General features: G+C 61.2%; 1 protein-coding gene across 1 annotated transcript in view; it reads right to left on the reverse strand.

Annotated features, from left to right (window-relative positions):
- PPP2R2C (protein phosphatase 2 regulatory subunit Bgamma) overlaps positions 1–16,175 on the reverse strand; it is an 84,306-nt gene extending 68,131 nt beyond the window's left edge. The window contains exon 1 of the mRNA XM_037126914.2: positions 15,979–16,175. Within this exon, the coding sequence (XP_036982809.1) occupies positions 15,979–16,048 (70 nt within the window). The 5' untranslated portion in view covers positions 16,049–16,175. The remainder of the gene's footprint in view (positions 1–15,978) is intronic.
- Positions 16,176–19,895: the final 3,720 nt, after the last annotated feature.

Here is a 19,895-nt window from a genome sequence, read left to right on the forward strand (position 1 = left end):
TACGCTGACCACAGCGATCACAGTAAAAATACAAGCACCCTTGACCCTCCAATTTCCACTCCGGGGAGGAATCCTCAGAGACACAGTGTGGCGTGAAGTCGCAGCAACACGCAAAACGGGGCAGAAACAAAACCACAACCGCGTCAGGTCTCCCACGGGTGGCCCCTGAATCGGCTGCACTCCGAGCCCGAGATGAAGCCCGCCAGCCAGCACAGAGAACCGGCCAGGTCAGGAAGGGCGCGCCTCACGGCTCGCCACCTCCGAGGGCGAACTGCACTTGACCATGTGAGAGTAGGGGCCTCCAGTTTCCAATAATAAAATGACTTTGGCTTTTAATGACCATAAAAGTAACTGATAATGAAGTTCCACTAAATACGTATTTGAGAGAAATGAAAATACAGAATTATACAGATACGAGGCACAGGGAACCCCCAAGCCTCATAGGGCACTGTCCCCCCTTTGGAGTCCCCAGCCCAGTGTCTGTGAGAAGGGACGCCCTGTGGGGACATCCGCAGCCCCGAGCAGGGCAGGGTGTGTGCACAGGACAGGACAGCAGCAGCCGGGCGTTCGGCAGGAATGAGGACCACCCAGGCTCCCCCCAGGCCCTGCCTGAGACTTCCAGAAAACGAGATGCATCTCCGCCAGGTGCCTGCGCCGAGCGGCCAGAACCTGCTCTTCTCCTCTCTCCGGAAGCCGAGTGCTGGTGGCCTCTGATTCCCAGGGAAGCCGTCCATCCTGGAGGCGGGAGCAAGGCTTCCCGGGGACCAGCGAGGCAGAGCCGCTGGGAGAGCTTCGGGGCCGTTTGGCGAGGGTTCCCTCTTCATTCTCGTTTGTGGGGTTGCCTGCCCTACACAGCCCTGCAGGGTGAGGCTCCCGCAGCAGCAAAATTAGCTCTGGGAGCCACCGGCTGTGGTGGGAACGGCGTTCCCTGGAGTCGGGCAAAGCTGGGCGGAACCCCAGTTCCCACACCCTGCTGCTTGCTGCGTGGCCCTGGGCAAGGAGCCGACCCCTCTGAGCCTCAGTGTTCCCCTCTGTTGCAGGGTGTGAGGCACTGCGGGGCCCCAGCACCGACCGCAGATGCTCCCCGAGGTAAGGGCTGCGGTGCCCCTGGCCAGTATCCGGCACCTGTGTCACGACACCTATTCTACAAACACCGGCTTCCCCTCACCCGCCATCGACGCCTCCATTTTCAGCATAAACCCGGGTCTGTCTCGTGGGGAGAGCGACTACCCAGTTCTTCATCGGGGTCAGAGAAAAATCAGGCCACGGCTCCACTGCCCTCTCAAAGCTCGCCAAGTGCTTTATGGGAAATGCCAGATGACCGCACAGCGGGTCAGCTCTGGGGATTCCTGCCATCCCAGCCGGCAGTGAAGGCAGGCAGGGGTGGGGGGTTGCCAAGGAGCCCCTGAGCCACTGGGATGTGGTACCTGCCCGGCTGTCCTGGGGTGTAAGGAGGTCACTGCAGACCTGAGCAAAGGCTGGCTTTGGCCTCTGCGGGCCTGGGTTCAAGTCCCAGCCTGCCTACTATGAGCTGTGAAACCCCTGCCTCTGTGTCCTTGTCCATCAGTTGGAGAGAACAACCCCACGAGCCACAGATGGGCCTTAAGCCTGGCCTCCCGGGCACAGCTGAGCCAGCTCCTGCCTGTGCCTCCCTCCGGCCTGGCTCTGGAGCCCTCTCCCACACACACACTCCTGCTTCTCCTTAGATCCTAGAACTCCCTCAGGACTCTGTGTCTCCTGTGTCCCCAACACCAACCCACACGCGGCAGGCCCTGGTAAATACACGCTGGATGAATCCGCTTCTTCCGGGAAGCCCTCCCTGACTTCCCACCACCCGGCCCTCCTCTGGGCAGCCCGGCCCCGAGACCCCGCCCCACCACGGCCCCAGCACTGGTCCCTGGCCCATCTGGTCTGTTCTGGGGCTCCCAGGGTATGGACCTCGTCGGTCACATCCACAGCCATGTCCCCGCCCCCACCCAGCACCTGACGCACGGTAGGTGCCGTAGGCCCGTCCCCTTATGTCATGACCGGTCCCAGACCTACAAATCAGAGCAGCCCTCTGTCCCTGGAGCAGCCTGACCGGGGCGGGGAGGGTCAGGAGGGTCTTACGGCAGCATGAGGACTGGGGGCAGGGCCTCCCAGCAGCCTTCACAGGAGACTGGGGGCAGGCCCAGCTCTGCTGCCAAAACAGATGCCTGCCTGCCTTCCCTCCATTCCTGAGTGAAGCCGGCCCCTTCCAGCCCTCCTGGGCCCCGGGGGTACAGGCCTCACACCCACGTGCAGTCCCTCCTGCAGACGCCCTTGCTCCAGGTGACACACGAGCGCTCACGTCCCCTGGCAGGGTCTTCATTTTACACCGGAGGGAACTGAGGCCAAGGAGGCCGTGCGGCCTGCCAGGGTCACACAGCCAGGCTGCACTGCCTGGGCCTGCACGGGGGTCTCCGGGCCGCCGTCACCACCTGTCACCACACAGCATGGCCCCTCACAAAGACACAGCCACAGCGGCCCCAGCCCCCAGGTTTTCAGCCACTGCCCCAGTTTATCATCTGCCAGCCTGCTGTCCCCATATGGACACACACCTGCACCGGACAAATGCCCCAGTTCAGGGTTTTGAAAACTGGGTCACCTGCAGGGACGGTGCCATCAAAAAGGTGTGTCTGGGCCACAGGGTGGGCCCTGAGTGTCCCCGGCCCCACCCCACACGTTCCCACGCCTGGGACTCAGGGAGTCGTCGCCTGGAAGCGAAGTTACCACTGAGCCCCAGTCATGGAGCTCACGTGCGTGGGTCCCTGGGGCCCAGCTGACTCCCTTGCCCAGCTTCACGGCCCCCCACAGGCTGCCCCCATCCCTGGGCTAAACAGCAGGCCGCCGTCCATGGTTAAAGGGGTGGGCTGGGACGGCGGTGGGTCAGGAGGAGGGTCAAGGCCTCAGTCTCCCTGCAGAATCTTTCCCAGGGACAATGACAAGTGTGGACGAGCTGAGTGTGGCTTCTTCCTCTGTCCAGACATCCACCGTCAGCAGAAAGACAGCATCTGATGGGCCTTCCTGAGCGTCAGACACACCCAATGTGCTGTCTCAGTCCAGCCGAGAACGGACCCCAGGGGGCGCTCTTCCGGCCCCGTTTAGAGCTGCAGACGCGGAGGTCTGGAGAGGCCGACTGCCCACGGGGAAGGGACGCAGAACGAGGCCAGCCTAGGGTGTCCCAAATCCCTCTCGCAGACATGCCAGCACCCAAGACACACGTGGGGGAGGGGCCCCAAAAGGAAGGGGCGGAGTTAAGGGTGGTGCCACAGCCTCCGGAGCCAGCCTCAGCTCCGCCTCCTCCTGGCTGGGAAGGTCACAGCTCTGACTCTCAGTTTCCTCCTCTGTGACAAGGGAAGGCCACTGCCCCCTCAGACGCCCACAGTTCAAGTGAGACAGGGGCCAGAAAATGCAGCAACGGTTGGTAGGATGGGCGTGAATCCGCCCACACGAGTTCCCCGGCTGGGGCGCGGTGCCTTTGGGAAGCGTCCCCCACCTCTCCCTCCGGCAGAACCCCAAGGCCACCTCTGTGACTCCTTTCCTCCCGGGGAACCTCGGCCTGTCCACGATCTAACTTCCCTCTCCCCGTGGACACTAGCTCGGCTCACAGGACCCACGGTGCGTGGCTGTGCGTAGCCAAGGCCCCCGGGGGCCCAGTTAGCCCAGACAGGGCCCAGCACAGAGGCCCCGGGGCTGGGGGAGGCCCTGGTCCTCGGGACACAGAGCTTCTGGCTGGGGTGACGAGTTCCGAAACAAACGGCACAGCGGTGATGGCCACATATGCAGAATGCAGTTAATGCCACTAATTTAGCCCCTTAAAAATGGTCAAAATGGCAAATGTTGTGATATATAGAATACGTACTTTTACCACAGTCTTCAGAAAATTAATTATGGGACATATCAAACAGCCGTTGACTTGTGCCCTTTAAATAGGTGAATTGCATGGTGTGTGGATTATGTCTGAATGAAGCTGCTTTTTAGAAAAACTTACAGGTGTGGGTGCAGCCACAGGACTCTGTCAGGCCAGCGTTCCCACGGGGCAGGCTGCAGTCCCCGTCGGTCACACCCAGGGCACCCGCCCGTCCGGTGGCCGCACCCTGAGGCCCCGAGCTCAGGGAGCCCCAGGCACTCGGAGGCCAGGGGCGCCTCTAGTCTGGGCCGATGGCTCCCTCTTCAGAAGACAAAGGCCTACCACCCTTTGCCTGGGACTCACAGTGATGATTCTAAGATGATTGCAAAGCTCACCTGTCATTCGGAACAAGACCGGAAGATATTCCTGGTGGAGGAGGTGCAGGGGGCGGGGGCGGGGTCGGGCAGGACAGACAGGCCCCACAGCCCCAGCTCCTCCCCTCACTCCCTGAGACTAGCAGGTCCTTTCTCCTCCTCCGTAGTGAGCTCCGGGCCCAGGGCTGTTGAATGGGGACAATGGTGGCATCTGCCTCGGGGACAGTGCCTGGACACTGCCCGGCCTACCCAGAGCAGGGACCCGTGCGTTCTCACTGAACAGCAGGGTGGCTTCCTTCCCTTCTGGCACATTCACCCCGAGAGCTGTCCTCGTCCTCCAGGAGGTGGGTGTGTGTGTGCCAAGGGCCATCCGGCTTCCAATAAAGCTGCTTCCGCTGGCGGGGCAACAGCGGTGACCTGGGAGGTCTGCGTGGGCTCAGGGCCAAGTGCACGGGGGTCATCGGAGCAGAAACACCGGCCAGCCCACCTGCATCCCCTCTACAGCCCTGAGCCCGTGGAGGGGCCACCATCCCCAGTGTGGGCGCCTCACAGCATACCTGCAGCGGGGAGTCGGGGGCCACAGACTGGCAGCACCCCAACCAACCTCTGTTACGTGAATAACCGCCGCATGATACTCGCACAGAGAGGCCGGTCTGCAGGCAGTCTAGCCGCCCCCCAAGAAAGATTTTCTTCTCGTTTCCTATGCTGCTTCTTCCTCGCTTTACTGAGATGTAAGTGACAGGTAACACTGTATCCCTTTAAAGTACACAACGTGTCGATCCCACACACTCACGTGCATACTGCAGAATGATTGCCACCTCAGTGCTGGCTGACACCCCATCAGGTTACATGTTACCCTTTCCTTCCTGTGCTGAGAGTATTTAAGGCCTGTTCCCGAAACAACTTTCGGGTACAGAGTGCAGCATTATCGACTGTAGCCCCCAGGCTGTTCGTTAGAGCCCAGGGCCGCCCACAGTCCAGGGGACGTCAGCCTCCGGGCATCGCGGGGAGCGGGTGGGTGAAAGCAGCAGGGACCCCCTGGCGCCCCGCTCCCCAGCTTGAAAGGGAGACTCAGCAGTTACTGCTCCGAGCACAGCGGCCCCACCTGCCCAGCCCCAGTTTCTGCTCCACAGAGTCCAGGGGACACACTGGGACGCTTCTTGTCTTAAGTCACTGAGAGCAGAGTGGTTGGTGGCACAGCAAGAGCAGCCACAACTCTCACTGTGAGACTTTGGGCACGTGACACCCCTGCCCCACCCCCCGCGTGGCTGTTTCCTGACACACAGGCGGGGCCATTTGCGCTGCCTCCCACCGCTCCTACGACGTTCCAGCGAGCTCAGGGACATCACGGGCGACACAGGAGCAGTCCAGAAAGGGCGCTCGTCACCGCCATCACCATCATTACCCCCCATGAAGACAAGCCGGGCAGAGTCCAGGGCAGAGCCGACCGCGCCGCCGTCAGATGCCCTCCCGGAGACAATGAGCACAGCCCAGCGCCACCGTGGGCCGGAGCGGAGATCGGTCCTTCCCTCTTTTTTTTTTTTTAAGCCAGAGAGACAGAGATGGATGGGTGTGCAGTGATCTGCAGGTTAGTCCCCAACCGCTGTGTGACGCATGTGGCCTTGCTCTTTTAGAGATCCTCCGAACTAAGAGATGCGGTCGTTTTTACTTTCATAGGCAACACGATGTTTGAACCTTTGTTCAGGCCCTAAAGAACACCCCTGGCCCTTCACCAAGAAATTGTATTCCCAGATAGCCAGAGAATTGCAGGAAGAACCGAAATACAGGAAAATGTACATTCACTAGGGGGCTGCTCCCGTCTTAAAACCCCCGAAGGTGGCACATCGGTGGGTGCCCAAGGGCAGGGGGTCTGGCACACCCTCCACCCGCTGCCCCTGCACCGCCAGCCTCCCGCTGGCGTTCCCCCTGCAGCCCTGCACTCTGGTGTTGACCAAAGACCCCGAAGGAGCTTCGAGCCCCTCCACCGCCACACCACAGGCCCCAACGGTGCCTGGACGGCCTGGTCCCCCGGCCACCTCCCCTCCCCCAGCCCTCTGCTGCCCGCTGGACGCCCCCCGGGCTCTCCTGTGGCTCCTGGAAGTGCTCACGTCCCGTGTGGGCCGCTCGCCCTCCACTTCCGCTCTCCAAACCCCTGCAGAGAGGCGCTCTTTGTCCCCTCCTCCTTCCTTCCCCTCCAGCAGCCTGTGTCTTCGGCTCACCGGCAGTGCCGGCCCAGGAGCTCCAAGACCAGCAGGTGGGCGCCCCAGCACCCCGGAGCCGTGCTCTTCCTCACCCGGGGGTTCTGCCCAGACATCCCCGCCCCTCCACCCCGTGCCTTCTCCCCAACTCCCTCCTGCTGTGCCGGCCTGCAGCTCCCTGCCCCCTGCTCCGGACTCAGCATCTCTGCCCACCTGCTCCCAGGCTGTGACCCGGCCCCACCCCCAACCCCATCCCGAAGTGCTCCGTTGCACTGGGTTAGGAGCATCTGCCTACGCCTCCCTGGTTCCAGGGGGGCTCGATTCCTCCCCCTCCCCACACACCCTCCCACCCCCACACCCACCACAAGCACTCAGCCAGAGTCTGATGAGGGAATCCGTAGTAACTGAATCGATCGATCATTATGTCTACCACGGACTATTATGTAGCCATTAAAACTTGTTTACTCAGAGTGTGTGACAACAAGGGGCAAAGCTTCCAGCGAGTTAAATATTGAAAAGATACAAGACTGTGTTTCCATGACAATTACAAGCCCGCTGGTAAGAAGGAAATGTAACAAGAATGAAACAAAGTTTCCCGGCGTGAAATCAGGATGTTATTTCCGCCCTTGTTCCACTGCTGCATTCTCCAATGTGTCTGTAAGGAGATGAACAAACACTGCAACGAAACCCAAACCTCCTCACAAGGGGCGTCTCAACACACACAACCTAGTTAGTTCTCATGTACCACACGAAGGGCCTTTCTGCAGTGACAGATTCTGTCCCACAGCTTGTGCGGAGAGCCCGCCCTCTCCTCCCGGCTGCACTCCAGTCAGGGCTGTTTCCGGCACCTTCCACACCAAAGAAGCCGGGGTGGGACCAGCACAGCCCAGGCCCCAACTCCTTCGGCCAGTGCCGCTGGTCCCAGACTGCTTCCAACGCGGACAGGCCGGCAGGGGGAACACAGGGGAGGGAGTGTGTGTCCCTCTCTCGGTGACACGTGGGCCGCCCGCCACCTCTGCGGTGAGGAATCTCACCTCCCTGAGCTGTCACCCTGTCAGGGAGCACCAACCGCCACCCCCAGCCAGGGCTCACACATTGCCATGGCCGGGATGTGGGGCAGCCGGGGCGGGCCACGCAGCACAGACGCTGTCCACTGGCGTCAGTGCCCGGAGTTCTCACCAAGGGTGGCCGTGCTCGAGGCAGCCATTCAAAGGGACCAACAGTCAAGGCGGACATTACAGAAGTTCCAGGACCTCTACCTTTTCCAAGACATTACAGACTCCCTCCCTGATGGTTACAAATGTACTGGAAAATAAAAGTGGTAAAACCAGCATTTACTGAGTGCATAGCAATTTAAAATATTAGACAAATTGAGAGTTCGCGTACTTTATTTCTTCCTTTAACATATATCAAGAGTAGCGTGAATGGTGCGGGCCACTTCCTCCCACTTGTCACACAACTTAGGACGGCGGCCAGGCGTCTGTTCCGTGCATGTCCTCCAAGGGCTGTCTGTCTAAGTCCAAGGCTTTATTCTTCGTGCCTTCCACATCCTGATCGATCTTCACGAGAGGGTCTGGCCACAAGGTGCCCCTTCCGGTGTCACCTCCTCCGGCATCGTCACTCTTCCCGTCCCGGCGGCTTTATCCAGGGCCGTGGTTTCCACCACTGACCGCCCCCCCCCCCCGGGCCTCTCTCCCAGCAGCACCACTTCCAGCCCCGGCCGAACGTCCTCCTGGTGGGCCAGTGTGCCCTGGACTTCGCGTTGCTGGAAAATGCTGCACAGGGAGGCCAGGAGGCCACGCCACGAAGTGCTTTGTGGTCCCAGCACGAACTAGCAGAAGCGCGGTGACCAACCAGGGACAGACGTGGCGGGAAGTGACCGGGGCGTGGATCACGGTGTGATCTGTTCCTCACGCAGTGATGTGTGGGCCGAAGGACGAGGGTGAACCTTGCACGCTGGGCAATCACCCCGTTACTGGAGCAGCCGGAACCGTGGGGCGGGGGCGGGCATCATTCACCTGAAATCTGCGCCTGCCGGACCCGTGCCCGTGACAGCGCTTCGACTCGGGGAACCGACCAGGGAAGCTGTGGCATCTGGTTAAAAACAAAGGACCTGGACGGCCCTGGGGTCAGACCTGAAGGCGGACCGTTCCTCCCCTCGCTCAGGCACTCGGACACACGCCCCGCGCTGTGCACGGAAGCAGCAGACGTGTCCACCACATGCACCGGGGCAGGCTGTGTGGGACAGGGCCCCAGGCCCTCTGTGTCAGAAAGGCCTGGGATCCGGTCCTGTCTCTCAGCCGGAGCTGGTTCGCCCCTCCTGGCTGGGACTGGGGCTGCAAGTGATGTCTAAACCTGCAAAGTCTCACAGTCGTCCCCAGACGCAGCCCCAGGTGGCAGGGCCACCGCCTCTGTGGGCGGGGGATGCAGAGGGCCAGGGCCTGCAGTTAGAGATCCCATCCCTGCCTGGGGCAGCCGGGACCTCTGAGAGTCGCCTTTGTTCTGCCTCAATGGGCCATTCAGCCTGGGGCTCTGGAGGACAATGGTCCCCACTGTGCAAGGAGGCGGTGTCCTCCTGGGCACACAGCGGGTGCCAGGTGGGTCCTGTTCCCCAGGCAGGCTGGCAGGTACCTCCTGGGCTCAGGCAGAGGAGCCTGGAGGCTGCCGGCGACCAGTACCAGACGTCACTTTGTCCATGCTGCTCCTCCTGCCTGGAATATACTGGAACGTCCTGTCCCTTAGATGTTGGTGCCCCTGGGGCCTCTGTCAGCTCCTCTGTCCCTCCTCTCACCCCGCTCACTCTCCCTGCCTAGCACATAGTGGGCGCTCCCAAAACAGTGGCTGGAGGAGTGAGTGACTGAATGAGTGACGGCAATGACCTTGTGCCTCAGCGCTGTGCACCCAGAATCTGGCGCCCCCACTTGGTGAACACGGGCAACCTGGAATGTCTGTCGAACAAAAGGGAAACGAGTGTCCAACCTCATTGGTATTCAGGCAGGAATTAAACAAATATTTCTCACCCTGATATTTGCAAAGGTCAGACAAATTAGAATGCCTAATGCTGATTGGCCAGTGGTAAGACGGACGAACTTTCTGGAGAATAGTTTGGCAATACGTGTCAGGAACATTAAGCATGTGCATAATTTGTACCTAAAATTGCGTGCATAGGGCTAGCTCTTAAGAAAATTGTTTCAAAATTTGGGGGAGAAATGGGGGTAGGGAGTCTTCGTACTCAAATAGTGTTCCTTCACTCGGCGTTGGTTATAAAAGCAAAAAAAGCAACCTAGGTCCCCAACAATCGGGATGACTAACTGAACATCCATCGAATGGAGAGTGGGCAACCCTACCACGGAATCGGGGGGCCGGGCTGAGGCAACCAGCCCCACACCCTCCTCCCTGCTGGGGCTGGAGAGCAGGAAAGTCTGCGTTACTAACGATGAACTTGAGGAACGAGCTGGAGACTCCCACTCCACACCCCCTCTCCGTGGCCTGCAGGGACAGACAGGGGTGAAGGTTGGACTCTACAGTAAGAGAACTCATAGCCACTTCTTGGAACAGTCCATGGTGGGGCGAGGGGCCCCTGGGATGCTACGGCCCCGCCCAATAGGGAGGAGCTGCCCAATGGTGACAGGTTCTCACCGTTTCCACCAATCACAAGAGCCGAGGGGGTGGGAGGCAGGCCAAGGGTTCCACCTTCCCAGGAAGTCCTGTCTTCCTCAGCATAGTAGGGCCGACGATGTAGTTTGTGGGGCCCAGGACAAAATGAACAAGCAGGGCCCTCTTTCAAAAAGCAGGAGGCGAGTGTCATTAAAGGCACTGAAATGTAAAGCCTTGTCACTGTCCTCGACTTGTCAGAGTGTTATTTATTTATTTGCTGTTTAATGGCATTCGGAATAGGACAACAGTTTAAGTCGTGGGCATAGGTTCTATCACTCATCCTTCTGCACACAGAAGGCTCTGAACTGGCGGTGGGACCGCGGAGACACACCTTGAGTGCAGGGACCTCCTCCGCACCCACAGGCTTGTTCTCCCACCCCCACCCCAGAAGCGGAAACGCCGCCCAAAAACCAACTCCTCTGCTTCGATTCCACTCTCTGACGCCCGCGCACTCCGCACACAGTGACGGACGAGGGCCAATTGGGTCCACGGTGGTCCTTGTCCGCGTTCCCCTCCTTCCATGTCCTCGCTTTCCGCGTCAGTGACCAGCTACCGCAGGGAGCGACGTGACCGAGAAGGGACGCGTCAGGGGCCCCTGGTCCTCGGAGCCTTTCAGAACGCGCCTGCCTCCTCTGTGCGTGCAGGGCGGGCTCTGGTTCCCACCAGGAGCAGGCCTCCCAGGGCTGCCCGCCCCTGCTTACTCGGTCACGGACTTGACCATACAGACGCCTGCTGCACGCACCACCTCTGCTCACGCACACGCTCCATTGTCCCATCAGACCTCACTTACAACACAGGGGTGCAGAGATAAAATTATTAAGAATTTTAGACGGTAACGGCAGAGCATTTAAGCCAGCCCGGGGTCCTTCTGGGGGGAGGGCGGGCTGTACCTAACTGCGAGGCCGCACACCGAGAAGCCAGCCCGGTGGCAGAGCGCTGGAAAACTATCCATAACCTCGTGTTCCACTTGAAAAGTCGTCTTCCAAGGGGTTTACATGGAGCAATGACAGCTTTCCTTAAAAATGGATGTGGGCGTTTAAAAGAAGGCTGGAAGGAACTACCGAGAATCGCTAAGGCGTGTCTTTGTGGTGGACGGCAGACGTCTCACTGAAGCCCTCCCCCTGAAGCCCCGGGTCCCCCACGCACGGCCGCCACCTCGAACCCTTCCTCCAAAACGCCCTCAGCTCTGCGGGCTCAAGGACAAAAACCAAAAGCAGTAGCGAGTACCAACGACCAGGAGATGGTGTGGAAAATCTTACTAGAACTGGACATCCACCTTGCAGAAGGACAATGAGAAAAGCCCCACTCCGGGAGCCCCCCATCCCCCCGTTAGGATTAATAGAAAGTAAACAAGTGCGTGGCGAACGGCCCGGTGTAGCGACAGGAGCCCCTTCGCAGGGCAGACCTCCGAGTCTACAAAGCCTCTGCCACCAGCAGTGCTGACGGCTTATGGCCTGCTGCCTCCCTGGTCTCCAGGTGGCTGGTGGCGACACCGGGGCTTCCGTGTTCCCTCACAGCACTCAGCCTGGCTTCCTGTGGCACTCTCGACTTTCCCCCTGACCTCCAGAGCGAAGGCCATGCCCCACCAGTCAGTGCAGGGGCGACGGCGTGACGCTTGGCCACGCTGGCCCAGGCCGCAGCCCCAGATCTCCTGCTGGGAGCCCCCCGAGTTCTCAGGGGGGCGAGGAACATTCACTGTTGGGATCGGCCACAATACGCGCCCCAGGGTGCCAACCTGGCTGAACGCCAGGTCTCCTGCCAGCAGCACCCCCTCTCCAGGGTCACTGAGGCCTGGGCAGAAAGCTGGTGCTATGGGGCACGAGTTCAAAACGTGGGGACAATGGCACGAGGTAGAGACTCCCTCCCCAAATGCCAGATGGAGAGAGGCCTGTGCCCCCACCTCTCCAACCCCTAAGCAAGTCGCTGCCCTCCTCGGAGCTCGCCTTCCACAGCCCCAGCTGTAGAATCAGGATAACTCTGCAGGAAGAGATGATTACTCGGAAGTCCCACAGCACAACAAGGGCACAAGGACAGGGCCTAGAGAAACGGGGGAGGGGCGGCCTGTGCACAGCAGAGTTCAAGGGCAGAGATGCTGGAAGGAAGGAAAGCAGGGGGCCGCAGAAGAACGTGCCCCAAAGTGTGTAATCAGTTAAGTGGCTGGGAGCGACCATTGCTTCCCAAAGAGACCCACCACCAGCCGCCTCCCTGGCCATGGCCCCTGACTGTGAGCTTCTGTGTCTGGTCCATCACTGCCCCCCAGGGCCAGACCCAGAGACTCTGTGTGGGGTAAATGCTGCCATGCAGGGTGAATGCAGCCCTACGGGGCAAGGCGGCCATGTGGAACAGACACCGCTATGTGATGGGCAGAGGGAGGCTGCAACGCAGCCTGGCCCAGGAGCACCTGCTTCACGCACCCTACAGCTGAGTCTGGGGTGGCAGCCAGAAACCAGAGCCAGGAAGGGCCCTTCCCGGGCCGTGTCTGACTCCAGATAAAAGTCTGGACAGACACGCATCTCCTGGCATTCTCCTAGCCCCAGTGCCCCCTTTTAGGGCCCAGGTCCACCCAGTACCCCAAGAGCCTCAGCTGCAGTCCTCTCCCCAACACTCAGACATCCTGGCCAAGTCCTCTGCACCCCAAGGTAACCTGCACCCATGCCCAACCCTCCACCTTCAATCAGCAGAGTTGGGCCAAGAGTTAGGGAAACGAAAAACAAAACAAAACAGAACCCATGCTCTTCCCAAGGTGTTTGAGGTGTTACAGGAGACCCAAAGACTCAAGCAGGACTCACACCATGGAGATGGCATTGAACTTGAGAGCTGAAGGATGAGAATGAGTCAGCCAGGGGAAGAGCAAGGGGTAGAGGACGCAGGCGGCACAACAGCCTGGGAATGAGGAAACCAGCCTGCCTAAGGACAGGAAGTGTATCGGGGCCACCGGGGGTACTGAGACACGTCTGGGGACCAAGTGGCCAGGGGTCCATGCAGTTGAACACCCAGGTCTTTTGCAAACTCCCAGCGCCCACTATTTGCTCATGAAGCTCTTACAGGAACAAGACTTTTACATTTTAACAGCGCAGTTTAGTAAATGCTTCTATGAGACCAAACTCCAGGCTGAGTGCTTTCTATATTAACATAATCACTCACTGTCCCAACAACCTTGTAAGTCCTTAGTAATTCTCTCTTTACAACGGAAGTGAAGCTCAGAAAGATCTAGTAACTTGTCCCGGGGTGCCCAGCACAGGAGGCATCAGAAGCAGGATTTGAACACAACTCCCTCTGCCCCGAGTCTGTGACCGTCCTGTGCGCTGAGCGCGAACTGCAGGCAGGACTGCAGACTAGGGGCGCAGCTGTGGGAACGGTGGCGGTCTTGCGGGGAGGCCGGGAATCTCATCTAATTCCGACTAGATCGTGACGGCCATTGCTCCCTCCTCTAGACCCTGCTCTCCCTGAGGGCAGGGACTTCGGATCGTGTTCCTCTGTGCACCCCTGGGCCCCAGAACAGCTGGCGCTCAGTGTGGGGTGCAGACCGCCAAGCCTCAGTTCCTTCATCTATAAAATGGGGGTAAGGGGCATGGGAGTGTTTGTGAGGCCCCAGGGCACCAAGGGAGCTCATGGTACTTCAGCTGCCCACTATAAAGTTAACAGCATGTACTTCCAGGGTGGCTCCTCACGCAGCACCTCTCTGGACCCTCGCAGACACCCCGAGACCGACAGGCAGGCTGGTACTAGCCACGCCCACTTTACAGATGGGGAAACTGAGACCCTGAGAAGAGTCTCCTCCCTGTCACCTAGCAGGAGTCCCTTCTAGAGCGCAGGCTGCCCAAGGGCAGGGTCTCTGACCCGTCCCCAGGGCTAAAACAGTGACTGATACACAGTAGGTGCTCAGGAACTAATTGCTGAATGAATAAAAAGGAAGTAAAACCATGGCTGGTATAGCTCAGTGGATTGAGCGTGGGCCTGCAAACCAAAGGGTTGCTGGTTCGATTCCTAGTCAGGGCACATGCCTGGGTTGCAGGCCAGGTCCCCAGTAGAGAGCGTGCAAGAGGCAACCACACGCCGATATTTGTCTTCCTCCCTCCTTCCCTCCCTCTCTCTCTAAAAATAAATAAATAAATAATCTTTTTTAAAAAGAGGAAGTACAAACCATCTTTTCTACTCTAACTCTGCACTTGGCCCTCGCTCCCTCCTGCTAAGAGCTGGTGAATTCATGAAAGAAAGAGGGTCAGAGAGCATGAAGAAGGGAATAATGTTTGCAAATGCTCCCTGTGGGTCAGGCGCTAAGCCCTGTGCGCTGTCCCCCGTCCTCCACATGGAGACGGGAAAAGGGAGGCTTTCTCTAGAAAGCCGGACCCGAGTGCCTGCCAAGATCCCCTTTGGCCAGTGCCAGACCACTGACGCCCTGCCAGCAACTCAGAGGCCTCTCACCCTCTGCCACTGACGGGATGCCCGCGCTGATCCTTCCTCAACCTCACCCAGGCAAGTGACAAAGGGGCTTTCAGCCCCCTGGGCCCGAGCTCCCGGCAGAGAGCACCTGGCCCTGGGCAGCCCAGCCCGCTCTCCCCACACACACCCATCAGCAAAGCATGACTCAACGGTTCTTCTCCCGGGAGCGGGAAGCGCCACCCACAGAGCCCCCGGGGCCCAGGTGACACACCCAGCCCCTGCTCTGTGGGTTGGGACGCCCTGGGAGCCCCAAACCCCAACGGCCTCCGAAGGGCTCGGCTACCCGCTTGCCTTCGCTTCTGGAGAAGCCAGGCAGCAAGGTGGCGGGACACCAATGGGGAGTCGAGTCACCGTCGCCACCGCGGAGCCCACACAGGTTCCCCGACCCAGGCACCCACCCACACCAGCCCCGCAGACGCGGCGCCCAGGGCCCCTCCCACTGGTGCATCCGTGGGGACCTCTTGCCAAAAACCCACCCTCTCCCTCAGCAGTCCCCAGGGAAGCAGCTCCAGTCCCCAAGCCCGAGAAGGCCTCCAGCACGCGACCCCGCAGCAGCCGGCCGACACCTCGTGCTAGCTCTCCCCATCCGGCACCCGGCTGCACTCGGCAGGCCCCGCGCTGCGGCTCAGCAGCTCCCCCCGCCCGCCCTTGGGCACCGGGAGGTGGCGCAGAGGGACCCCTGGAAGTTACTGGCCTATGAGAGAGGGGCGTTGACCCTCCGATTCCCACCAGCCTCTGGGCGGCTGGGCTTGGGCTTGTAGGGACAATTTAGGGGCATTCAAATGCAGGGCCCCTTTGGAGTGGCATGCCCCACTTTTTTTTTTTTTTGGCAAATTCTGACAGTTTGGGGCCAGCTGCTTCTATCTCAGGATAATTCACCAGGAATAAAAGACCAACCCCCAACCAGCCGCCTTCTCCCACCACCCAGGGACCCTGCCTCTGGGGGCACAGGGCGGGGCCAGGACACTGCCCCTGGGGAGAATCTGGCCATGCATTTTTTTTCTGGGTCCCTTCTGGTCTCTGGGGAGTGGGCAGCCTAGAAAATTCTGCAGGCTTTGGGCAGGGCTGAAACGGCAGTTCAGGGTTCTAAACCATTAGATTTGCCCGGGATTTCTTCACCAGATTAACCGCGGGGATGGCCTTTTTAAAAATGACAGCCACAGCGGATCCTGGATGCCCGCAGGCCTGGGGGCGGAAAGCGCCTGCGGGAGGGACGGCGAGGAGGGCGCTGCCCCTCCGGCCGCCGGGCAGCGGCGGCTGGGACCCTGGGGCTCCCTCCCTCCGGGGCCGGAGCCGGGGTGGGGTAGGGTGGGGTGGGGCGGGGTGGGGGGACACGACACACAGCGCGCGGTCCAAACCTTCGGAGGGCACTCGGTGCGACGGCATCCCCACGCCGCGGCCGGCCGGAGGGGGCCTCAGACAACACGTACGTTACCTTCAGTCACATAGCTGTGGTCCCGCAGGAAGCTGTGGTTAATTTTCCGCGTGTCCGTGTCCTCGCCCATTGAAGGCCGTGCCCGGTGCCCTGGGCATGCCCCGCTGCCGCACACCGATGCAATCCGCAGAGGTCGCGCCGGGCGCGCGGGCCATGCCGCCGCAGCCTAGCAAGGGCGCGGGCCGCCGGGGCCCCGGGGGGCGAGCATCGCGGCCGGGGGCGGCCGGGGACAGGCAGGGGCGGCCGGGCGGGCGCCGCGGTCAGGCGATCGCGCGGCGGGCGGGCGGTGGCCGCGGGTGGGGGCGGGCCGGGGCCCGGGCGCGCATCCCGGCCGGTGCGCGCTGCGTCCGTGCGCCCGGCGGCGGCGGCGGCGGCGGCCTGGTGCCGGGGCGCCTGGCTGCGGTGGCGGCGGGAGGGGACGCGCGCGGCGCTACGCCGACCGAGCCGGGGCCGAGCCGGGCTGCGCGGGCTGGGGCTGCCGCCGCCGCCGCCGCTGTCGCAGGCCCCTCCCTCACGCCGTCCGCTCCTCCGCCCCCGCGGCCCCGCCGCCCGCCGCGCGCCCGCCGCCCAGCGCCCTGCAGGTGGAGCCGCGCCCCGGCAGAGACCGCACCTCCGCGCTCCGGTCCTCGCGGGTGGGCACCTTTGGTGCCCGGGTGCGCCAGCGCAGGAGGAAGGAAGGAGAGGCCAGGTTGGGGAGGGGGCGCTGGTCAGCTGCGCTCTGAGGGGCACCCTGAGTGCCAGGTGCTGCAGTTACGGGAGAGATGACCGATTGGAGAGGGATTAGAAGAGGGGAGGGCAGGCGGGAAGCTCCGCCACGCAGAGGGCAGGGACCAGAAGACCAGGGATGGGGAGTACAGGGCCCCCTTCACTGGTGGCAGAGGGTGGCAGGATGCGTTCTGAGGGTCGTCCGGCGCAAAACGGGAGCCGCCGGAGGAATCTGGGGGGCTGGGAGGGTACTGGGGTGGGGAACCCGCGGTCCGTACTGTACGAGGTCGAGAAAGCTCTGGGTGACAGGGCGGGGCAGTTGCGCCCCCCCCCCCCCCCCCGCAGAGCCCCGTGGTCTCTCCTCCGGCTCACCTTTCTCCTCACCGGTGAGAAGGTGTTGAAACAGCCCTGGGGACGCTCAGAAAACAGGCCCCAAAGCTGGGGGTCCTGCCTCCTCCCCATCCAGTCAGGGACATCCCCCACTGAACCACCTTCCCTTGTCACCAATGTAACCTGAGCCACAGGCTCCACAGGGCCTGGCTCAAAACAGGCCGTCAGAACATCTGTCAGGCTTTCATCAGCTGGCCGCCTCCTCCAGGCTGGCCCCCTGCAGGATGAACAGAGTCTGGTGCATGGTGCACAGGCCCAGGCAGGGGCGCAGAGGTGTTGGGGAAGGGATGACCAACCCACTCGGGGTTTTCCTAGGGGCTTGGCAAACCCTCCTTGGAGGGGGAGGGAAGGAAATGCGCCCACTGCCTGGGGGTGACCAGGGTGGAGGGTTGGGGGTGCCACAGGCCCAGGTGGAGGCGGGGCCCTTCTCCCCCAGTTCCAATTCTGTGATGCTCTTCGCTGTATTAAATGGCTTTCTTTGGAATTGGTCAGTGGGAAATATTGGAAAGTGAACAAACCCACGGAAATTTATTATGTTCCACCCACAAAGGAGCACAAAGGAGCTTTTATTTTACTAAAACCAATTGGGAGAGTGAACTTTTGTATAGCCTATTTCTTTATTATTCTCCGGACTGGTTTGTCGGGGACTCCGGGTAGCTCCTCAGCTGCAGCGGGGCAGGAGGGTGGGGGTAGGGAGTGGGAAAGGCGGGAGCTGCCACCTGCCCTAGAGGTCATGCGGGGAGCGAGGGGGGTGTTCACAGCTGCAGCTGGGCTTTCCTTCCACAGAAGGGCTCCGAGTGGGCCTGGGAGGGAGTGAAGGCACCCCACCCACCAGCACTCTGCACGGCAGAATGGAAAGGGCAAGAAAGACCCTGGAGACGCCTGGCGCTGGGCCAGGGCCACCACCTTCGTGCGTGCTCGGTGGCCAGTCCAGGTGAGCAGATGCAGTGCAAGGAGCGGCAAACACGGGCCGCTGGGCTGCGGAGGTGAAGGAGGATGACACCCACGTCTTCCATCCCCCACACGTGGTCCGCTCGAATGCCCCCCACCCCACATCCTGAACAACCCCCCCTCTCTGTACCCACCTCACCTCTCTAGCTCAGTAGAGCAAAACCACTTCGGCCTCAGACTCGGACAGACAGACTGGGTCCCAGTGCTGACCACGAGGGGTCTGGGCCAGCACAGCCCCACCTGTGAAGGGCAGGTGTGCAGAGGGGCAGCCTTGCCAGGTTGGCGTGGCCCGCTCTGGCTTAGCAGGAGCTGGCCTCGTCGGCACTCCAGAACCCTCGTGGTTGTCACTAATTCAGGTCCTTTCCCCTTCCTGATCTTGGGGAGACCCCTCACCCCGTGTTCCCCATCTGTCAGTTCTGCCAGAACACCACCCCGCCCTCTGGGATGTCCTGGGCCAACACAGCAGCCCACCCAAAGTCAGCTTCTGAGCCAGGCTGGAGGCCCTGGAGCCGGTGACCTCCGACCTCACTGGGCCCCAAGGCTGGGCACCAGCCCCTCTCCACTCCCCCACCCTCACCCTGCAGAACCAAGACCCCCCCTCGACCTCCCGCCCCCTCCCAATCTCACGCCGCCCACGGCTTCCTCTGCGTCATCCCCGCCCCCCGGGCACCAGGCTGAGCTCCCGACTCCGCCACTCTGCCCTCCACCCTCAGCCTCTCTCTACCCAGACTCCTCCCCTCTCTCTCTCTTTCACCACGAAGGTTTGTTGAGCATCTACTACCTGCAGATGGGCTCCCAGCAGAGAGCAGAGAGCAGAACAGAGCAGCCAAACTCCGGCTCCGAGGGGCTGGCCTCCCGGTGGGGCGAGAGCCGCAGGATCAGGTGACCGTGGGGCCTGCAGGTCATGGTGGGCGAGGCGAGCAAGTGGGGCGCAGGACTGCCGGTGTGGGACGGGCCGCCGTGCGTGAGGTGGGAGTGGACAGGACCTCTGCGACACTCGTCGGTGTCCCCGTGGCGAAGCCTGATTCCACGTCCCCTTCCAGCAGCCGGCAGAGTGCTCCTCTCCCCTTCACGACCAGGGTCTGGAGGACTCGCCCACACACCCCGTCCCGCGCTCACGCCTGGGGCCCCACCAGCCTGGCTTCCTGCCACCACCCACCGCTCCCCCCCGGAAAGACCCTCTGGCCCCGCCGGCCTGGGCGATGACTTTCCTGTTCCTGACAGTGGACGGTCGGTCGCTGACCTCCTCCGTGAGCGGGTGGCCCAGCAGCTGCCACCCCATGGGCCGCCCCTGCCTTCCCTGCCCTTCCACGATGCCAGCTTCTCCTGGGGCTCAGCTGCTTCGTAAGTCATGCGTTTCTCATTGTTCCCAAAATGCTGTGTCGCCCCCGGCTCTCGGTGGCCCATCTTTGCTTTAATTGGAGTGTGGTGCCTGTGCAGAAAAGTGCACAGACGTGAGGTGTTCGACTCGTGGTGGAGTAACCATTGTGTCACTGCCACCCACGGCAGGAAAGGAGGACACAGCCAGCCTCGGATGCCACCCCCAAACACAGCCCTGCAGGGTTCCGGCAGGGACGACAGCGAGTCACATTCTCAGTAACGCTCGGACTTATATGAGTGGCGAGTGGACGGGCAAGCTGCTCCAGGAGGGTCGCTGCGTTTGCGTTCTGGTCACTGGTGAGGCTGACGATCTCTCCATCTGGCCGTTGGTTCCTCTGCTGTGCTTTGCCTGCTCTTTCCCATGGCTCGTTCTGCCACGGGGTTATTTGGCTTTTTTCTCGCTGACTTCCCGGAGCTTCTTACATGATTTTACTGCCGATCCTCTGTCTATCTATGTGTGTGGCAAACATTCTAAGTTGTTGCTTTTCTCT

Source organism: Artibeus jamaicensis, unplaced genomic scaffold, assembly GCF_021234435.1.
Source record: "Artibeus jamaicensis isolate MK-2021 breed Jamaican fruit bat unplaced genomic scaffold, CSHL_Jam_final contig_76, whole genome shotgun sequence".
In the NCBI taxonomy this organism is placed as follows: Eukaryota; Metazoa; Chordata; class Mammalia; order Chiroptera; family Phyllostomidae; genus Artibeus; species Artibeus jamaicensis.